Here is an 8,552-nt window from a genome sequence, read left to right as displayed (position 1 = left end):
GGTGTTCCTAGGATTTTGGAGGTGGGGGCAGCAGCAGTGAGGGGGAGATAGAGCCAGGACAAAATGGGTTGAGATTGACTTTAGGAGGGTTTAGGGCCTAGAAAGGAGGGGAAAACTGAAGTCAAGCACTGTCCTTACCCCAGGTCTTCTCCCCCTTTCCTCCATCCCACCCCGCCCCACCCCCTCCTCGAGATGTGTGGCACAGAGCAAAGTACAGGGGCTCCAGAGTCTGGCGGACTACAGTACAAATCCAGCTCCATTCCTTTCCAGCTAGGTGTCTCTGGGCAAGTCACTTCACCTCTCTGAGCTTCAGATTCCTGACCTGTAAAGTGGAGATATAATACTTACCGAGCAATTGTGAGTGTTAAATAAAGCAAAAGTCCTCTTGGGCTGGAGCCTATTTCTGGCCCATTTGCTGCTGCTTCCTCAGCATTTAGTACAGTGTTGAGCACACGGTAGGTGCTCAGAAAATATTTGTTGGATGAATTTAATGAATGGTAGCGACTGCTAAAACCTTGGAGGTAGAGGAGGAGACAGTAACCAAGACCATGAACAATAACCTCTTGTTGTTCTTACAAACCCCAGGTACCCCAGAGCTCAGTGTGGTTCAAACAGTGTAGATGTGCCCACCCTCCTGATCCAAGGGCTGAGCCTGGAAGACTCAGGGCTCTCCCTATGCAGGCCCTCCTTGGGCACAGGCTCACCCATGGAGCTGGCAGCTGACCACTTTACCCCCTTCCTCCCAAATAATAGATGGGATGGGGTAGTGGATAAGAGTTTGGGCCAGGCCACTTGCATTCAAACAGCTGTGTGACTTTGGACAACTTAGTTAACCTCTCTGTGCCTCTGTATAACAACAATAACAATAATACCTACAAATAGTTTTGTGAGAATTAATTAGTTGAATACATTTAAAGCACTGAGAATAATGTAAGCTTTCAATAATTAACTCTTTCACTAGAAGGCAAACTCCTGAGGTTAGGGAATTTTGTCTGTTTTACCACTTTATCCACGGAATTTAGAAGTGTCTGGCATACAGCAGGCTCTCAGTAAATATTCATTAAATGAGTGAATGAATAAATCCATACCCACCCCAACATTGCTCAAACCCAGGCAAAGGTTTTTAACCGCTTGCCTCTCTGGATTGTGAGGGACTTTCAAGTCACCTATTACAATTTCAGTTTGCACACCTTTGGAGGGGGACTTCACCTTACTCTCGCCAGACTGCTGCTCCCCCCACTCTGGTCAGCCTGGAGCCTACGTCCTTTCTCTTTCTACCTAATGGTCCTCGTTCTACCCAGAGGTCACACAGAATGTATCAGTCTCCTGAAGTACTTACTGTACCAACCCTGTTCCAGACACTGATGCAGAAAGGAATCAGACACAGTCCCTGCCCCTCGGGGTCATATAGGCTTATCTTCAAACAATTGGTTCAAAGCCAACTCAGCTGACCAAGAGCCCAGCAGAATGCTGTGGGGAGAGGGGCTCCCATCTGACTTGAGGTTCTGGAGTGTCCTTGGAGAAGAACCAAGCGGGGCTGGGGGAATGGGTTGAAGAGTTGCAGGAATAGTTAAAGAATTCCTGTATCCTCCTCATCCGCATTCACCATGGCTAACATTCCCTCCTTTTCTCTGTCTACACACATACACCTTCTGTTTTGGGGGGAACCATTTGAGGTTAGGTTGCAGGCATCATGCTTCTTTACCCCAAAATGCTTCAGTATATGTTGCCTAAGAATAAGAACATTGTCTTATTTAACATTGAATTTAACATTGGAAATTTAACATTGACGTAATACTATTAAATAATATACAGTCTATTTTTAAATTTTACCAATTATCCAATTTCTCCTTGTGATCCAGGATTCAATTCAGGATCACACAGTCCATTTAGAGTCATGTCCCTTAACTTGGGCTTGTCTGATATTTCTTCATGATTACATTCAGGTTATACATTTTTGGCAGGACTACTCCATAAGCGACGCTGTGTCCATTTTAGTGCATAGTATCAGGAGACACATCATGTCAGTTTGTCCCATTATTAATAATGTTAACTTTGATCATTTGATAAGTAGTGTCTGCCAAGTTTCTCCAGATTTGTGTTTTGTTGTTGTTGTTGTTGTTTTAAATTGTCCCTGGCTGCCATAAGTAGAAGGGAGTAGAGGTGGCCAGAATGGGGGCCTTGACAGTATGTGGGTGAGAGATGGTGGTAGGCCAGTTTAGGGAGGTAGCATCGATTTGCCCAAAGCACATTGCCTATTAGAGCCAGAAATGGGACTAGGATACAGATATCCTGATGCCCAGTCCCAGGTTCCTTTCACATCACCAGCTCTAGGACACTAGTGCCATTAAATCAGGGATAAATAAAAAGTTAAAAGATTAATGTCTCAGAAAATCCAGGCTAAGGATAGTAACTCCCCAGCACACCCCTACATGTGATCAAGGACCCTCCCAAGTACATCACTACGTAATGTTCCCACAGGCAGAGTTGTTTCCTCCCATGATGCCCCATATATCCTACGCGTTCCAGCTCATGAGCTTTTAAGCATCTGTTTTCCCTACAAAACCATGTGTGAATCACAGGAACAGCGCCTATAGTTCATTCATTTTTGGTTCTTCTGTACCTAACACAGGGCCAGGTTCAGTGAAATCTTAGCTCTGAGCTTGCTAGCAACCAAGTCGAAAAGGGAAAGAAGATGTATTTTGAGGCTTGGCTTTCTCGTCTAGTCAAAGGAAGCAAAACAGTGCTTGATGTTAAATGTTGATAGGAGAGCAAATCTGAGCCATACTGAAACATTGACCGGGGACCTGTTGATTCCCATGTCTGATTTGAAAGAGGAGGGGAAGAAAGGGAAGGTGGTAATGATCAGGTTCTGTAGCAAGTCAATGGAAAGGCATTTGTTGAGCAGGCTCAGAGGCTCTGTGCTGCTGGGCTTACCAACAGTGGGAAGAAACTCAGGGAGACCATTGCCCAGAAAGTGAGATCCCAGGAGATTTTTCTTTTTATATGGTAAAATATGCATAAAATTTACCATTTTAATTTTTTTAAGTAATTTTAACGTTATAGTCCTGTGACGTTAAACACATTCACACTGTTGTGTAACCATCACCACCATCCATCTCTAGAACTTTTTCATCTTCCCAAACTGGAACTCTACCCGTTATATACTAACTTTCCGTTCTCCCCCATCTCCAGCAACTACCAGTCTACTTTCTGTCTCTGTGAATTTGACTGTTCTAGATATTTCATATAAGTGGGACCATACAATATTTGTCCTTTGGTGTCAGGCTTATTTCATGTAGCGTAACGTCTCAAGGCTTATCAATGTTATAGCGTGTATCAGAATTTCATTCCTTTTTAGGGCTGAATAATATTCCATTGTGTGTATAGACCACATTTTGTTTATTCATTCATCCATCAATGAACATTTGGGTTGTTTCCACCTCTGCCTATTGTGAATAATGCTGCTGTGAACATTGGTGCACCAATATGTTGAGTGCCTGGTTTCAATCATTTTGAGTATATACGCAGAAGTGATATTGCTGGATCAGATGGTAATTTTATGTTTAACTTTTCGAGGAAACTCCACACTGTTTTCCACAGCAGCCATACCACTCTGTATTCCCACCAGCAATGCACAAGGGTTCCAACTTCTCCATTCTTCTCCAATGTCTGTCATTTCTGTTTTTAATAGTAACCATCCCAACGGGTGTGACGTCCCAGGAGATTCTGATACATAGTTAGACCACAGAGAGAGCTTCCTCTCTGGGGAGCAAGGGGATACTAGACAGGGCTCGTGGGCATACTTGGGCCCATCCACATCACAGAGCTCTCAGAAACCAGAAGTCTGAAGCTCCTCAGGTCATAGCGCAAGAGCTCGCCGCTGACCTCTGATCCTGACTCCTTCCTGGCCTCTCCCCCACAGGTGCCTGGCTACGGCAAACCATGCGGTGAGCCATGCCCCGCCCTGGACACCCCCGCCCATCATCTGGGCCCCCACGCTTGGGACCCTGGGAGCGGCCAACGGAGCTATGCCTGGAGACATATGACGAGCCATCCTGGGCCCCACCGAGCCGCCGCACCCGTAGGCCAGACCCCAAGGACCCTGGCCACCATGGACCCGAGAGCCTTACCTTCATCTCTGGCTCTGCTGAGCAGGCTGCTGAGCCCCCAGCCTGCTGCCTGCTCTGGCGACCCTGGGTGTGGGACTGGTGCCGGGCTGCCTTCTGCTTCCGCCGCTGCCGGGATTGCCTCCAGCGCTGTGGAGCCTGTGTGCGGGGCTGCAGCCCCTGCTTGCCCGCTGGGGACTCCCCTGAAGGGGCTGCTGAAGCCAGCTGGGTCAAGGAGCACAACGGAGTGCCCCCCAGCCCTGACCGTGCCCCCCCCAGCCGGCGGGACGGCCATCGGCTCAAGTCGGCCATGGGGAGCAGCTTCAGCTACCCTGACGTCAAGCTCAAAGGCATTCCTGTGTATCCCTACCGCAGCACCACCTCCCCAGCCCTGGACGCGGACTCCTGCTGCAAGGAGCCACTGGCCGACCCCCCACCCACGCGGCACAGCCTGCCCAGCACCCTTGCCAGCAGTCCCCGAGGCTCTGAGGAGTACTACTCCTTCCACGAGTCGGACCTGGACCTGCCCGAGATAGGCAGTGGCTCCATGTCCAGCCGAGAGATCGATGTGCTCATCTTCAAGAAGCTGACAGAGCTGTTCAGCGTACACCAGATCGACGAGCTGGCCAAGTGCACCTCAGACACTGTGTTCCTGGAGAAGACCAGTAAGATATCGGACCTTATCAGCAGCATCACCCAGGACTACCACCTGGATGAGCAGGACGCTGAGGGCCGCCTGGTACGCGGCATCATTCGCATCAGTACCCGAAAGAGCCGTGCCCGCCCGCAGACCACAGAGGGGCGCTCAACCAGGGTGGCTGCCTCTGCTGCCCCTGCCCCTGACAGTGGCCATGAGACCATGGTGGGCTCAGGGCTCAGCCAGGATGGTAGGTGGGGCCCCACAGGGCTGAGGGGCAGAGTAGAGGAGGCTCTGGACAGGGGGGGTTGCACTGGGGTCTTTGGCCACTGTGGGTCCCCCCTCAGCCAGTCCCAGCTCTTCCTCCTCCTTTTTCTCCACTCTTCTACATCCCCTAACAGGTTCTTTGTCCCCTGCTGCCACCTGCCAGAGTAGCTTTCAGGCCCAACCAGCTAGCCTAGTTAAAAGGACCCAGGAACCCATGCGAATTTGGACCTCTGACCTGGCCTGGCCTAACCAAAACCCCTATCCACCCACTCATCCCTGCACAGACAGACCAACAGACACACACACACACACACACTCTCTCTCACTCACTCACTCACTCACTCTCTCTTTCTCTCTCTCTCTCTCTCTCTCCCTCTCTCTCTCTCTCTCTCTCTCTCCCTCCGTCTTTGTTTTAAACATCGTTTCCCTAGCCCAGCCCAAGGGTGAATGGCCCCTCTCTCAATGGGCTGGGGGAAGAAGTGGGGAATAGGGTTGAAAGGATGTGATAATGACCACTGCCCCTTCATGTTCCCTCCCTAGAACTCACAGTGCAGATCTCCCAGGAGACGACCGCAGATGCCATCGCCAGGAAGCTGAGGCCTTATGGAACCCCAGGTTTGGTCCTGACATGAAAGTGTGGAGAGGAGAGGGGACTGCCCTAGCAGCCCCCCACCTGTCCCTCTCCCAGCTTCCTCCTGGGGTGGGTGAGGATGGGATCAGAAAGGGACGAGAAGCCTGAGCAGCCTTATACCCCATCCCAGTCCTGCAAACTGGCTTAAAGGTTCAGCTGGGAGAGATTCAGGGGGATGCCCCTGAACCAGAGGGGAGGGGGGCAGGTGCCCAGAACCTGCATCTAAACCCAGGTCACTGGAGAGGAAAGTGGAGGGCGGGTGAGGGGGGCCATCCATTGGTGCTGAGAAGGCACCATGTGTGGTTTCTACTGCTATCCTCTTGGCTTTTACAAGCCCTGGGAGCAGGGTCATCACCCTTCAGAGAGCGAGACTGGGGTTCAGAGAGGTCAAGAAACTGAGTGGATCACCCAGCCAGGATCAGACCGACCCAGGCTCGAGTCCCCCTCTGCTCCTTCTCAACAGGTTTCTCCCTGCCTGAGGGACTTGCATGAGCCCCTCCCCATCTCTGAGCCTCTGTTTCCTGCTCCCTTTCCCCTCAGGATACCAAGCCAGCCACGACTCATCCTTCCAGGGCACCGACACAGACTCTTCAGGGGCACCCCTGCTCCAGGTCTACTGCTAACCCGCACTGGGCCCAGGAGCTGCAACCCCTTCTGAGAGAAGCACATCTATTGCATGAAGAGAGAGACCAGAACCCTCTTTGTGGGAGGGAGGCCATGAGCCCAGAAGCAGTGCCCACTCTGGCTCCTCCTGCCTTGGCTGACTGGTTCCTGGACCACATGCATTTCACTGGGCCACGGTGCCCACATCCCCCGGGTCCTCCGCTGGCCTGACCCCCGCCTGGGTCTGTTCCTTCCTGCCCACAGTCTTCAGGAAGCCTAGGTCATGGAAAGCGAAGACTGAGGGGTTAATTTCTGGAACTGGATCCTGACTCTGCCCCCATAACATGCTCCCCCTGTAACATACACCCCATAACCAATCATGCAAACCTCCCCCTCCCCAGGACAGCTGGGAGGGAAGGTAACAGGTAAAAGAAGCTTGTCTTAAATGGATGGGGTCTGGGGGCAGGCAGGGCCTCGGGAATTCTGTGGGCAGTGCCCAATCCACGTTACGTCCTGTTGAGCAGTTAGGTTCCCGGCTGATGTTCTACATGCTAACGTGACTATAGTACAAAACTTAATAGACATCTGTCTGCTCATCTTGACTGTGATACTGTCCTTTCCGTCCCATTTGCCTGACTGCTGCCCGGAGCAGGAGACAGCATAGAGTATCCAGCCTGGCTTAGTGTCGTGGGGTTGAGGTCAGAAGGCTAAACTGAGAGCAGTGATGCCCATCTCTCAGGCTCACGGTGAGTTCTAGGAGATAGAGCCAGTCACAGTGTCTGTGCCTGAGAAGGGTTGACCAAGTGGTTTCTGTCATTGTTGAGAGGTCCTTCTAGGCAGGCCTGCCTGGACTCCCTCTGTTGCCCCAATTCACTGCCTGTAGGCTGGCCTGCTTCTGGCCATCCCTGCAGTTTCCGCAAATCCCGGAGCACGTGTCAGCCCACCCCACCTCAGACCTGCTGCTCCCTCCACCTCCCCCTGGTGCGGACAGCACTCAGGGTCACGGGTGTCTGCTCAGCACTCCCAGGAGTGCGGGTCATTCTTTCACAGGTGCTGGCGCTCAGAGGTGTCAAGGAATTGAGTGGGTCATGCAGCTAGTAACTGTGGCTCTGTATCCGGAAGCTGGCCTCTTGGCAGTTGTGCCCCCAAGCTGGCAAGCTGACCTGCTTGGGGTAGAAGCAGGCTCCCCCCGTTTGGACATCAGAGCCCAGCTGGGTTCAGAAGGACCTTACTTGGCTACTCCTCACACACAGGGATGTGTTTGTTCTCTCAGTGAGACCGGAGCAGGCCCAGCAGCCCAGTCTTGACTGATGATAAGCTAGGTGTCCAGGATCCCTCACTGCCCCACTTCACCTGCAGCGCCCCCACCCCCGACCTTCTATTGCCCTCATGGGCACCCTTTGGAAAGTGACTGGACAAACTGTACTTGTCTGTTCAGTTTCCTATTGGACACACAGGATGGTCCCTTGTGGCCATGACCTCAGGGCCCAGTACCAGTGATAAAACTGGCCCCTTTCCTTAGGCTCTGCTGTCTCTTCCAGGTCAAGGCCTCTGCGATTGAAAATGACCACAGGCCGGGAATTCCCTGGTGATCAGTGGTTAGGATTCTGCATTTCTACTGCAGGGGGCATGAGTTCGATCCCTAGTCGGGGAACTAAGATTTCATATGCCATGCCACATGGCATGGCCAAAAAAAAAAAGGTAAAGAAAATGACCGTGGGACTTCCCTGGTGGCGCAGTGGTTAAGAGTCCGCCTGCCAATGCAGAGGACATGGGTTCGAGCCCTGGTCGGGGAAGATCCCACATGCCACAGAGCAACTAAGCCCGCACGCCACAACTACTGAAGCCTACACGCCTAGAGCCTGTGCTCCGCGGTAAGAGAAGCCACCGCAATGAGAAGCCCGCGCACCGCAACTAGAGAAAGCCCACGCGCAGCAACGAAGACCCAATGCATCCAATAAAGAAAGAAAAGAAAAAATGACCACAGGGTACTGAAGCCCAGGGATATTGCTGGACACAGTAGGAGAATGATGCCATAGTCCTTCCATCTTAGCCTTGGCCCGAGAGCACAATTTTCCAAGCTTAGCCTTGGGAACTACTACTGGCATTCCTGGAAAAGAGGGTTTATAAGTTTGGTAAACAGACAAAGCCAAACACTGCATACCTTCTTTAAATCTTTAACAAGCTATTCTGAAATGCCAAAAGGACAGACATGCTGTGTTCCAGAAATTCAGGGGTCACCCACAGCCCACAGAGCGTAGCACCCTGGCCAAGCCAACCTAGACATTCTTGCTGTAACCATGAC

General features: G+C 51.6%; 1 protein-coding gene across 1 annotated transcript; it reads left to right on the top strand.

The window, feature by feature from the left end:
- Positions 1–3,957: 3,957 nt before the first annotated feature.
- KDF1 (keratinocyte differentiation factor 1) lies at positions 3,958–6,697 on the top strand (the record flags this gene model as incomplete). The annotated part of the gene is made up of 3 exons (XM_079942368.1): positions 3,958–4,996; positions 5,554–5,628; positions 6,185–6,697. The coding sequence occupies 3 exons, from the start codon at positions 3,958–3,960 to the stop codon at positions 6,265–6,267; spliced, it is 1,197 nt and encodes a 398-aa protein (XP_079798494.1). The 3' UTR covers positions 6,268–6,697.
- Between the last annotated feature and the right edge of the window lie 1,855 nt (positions 6,698–8,552).

Source organism: Stenella coeruleoalba, assembly GCF_951394435.1.
Source record: "Stenella coeruleoalba genome assembly, chromosome: 1".
Lineage (NCBI taxonomy): Eukaryota > Metazoa > Chordata > Mammalia > Artiodactyla > Delphinidae > Stenella > Stenella coeruleoalba.
Note: the sequence above shows the minus strand (reverse complement) of the source record. Positions and strands in the feature narration are given on the sequence as shown.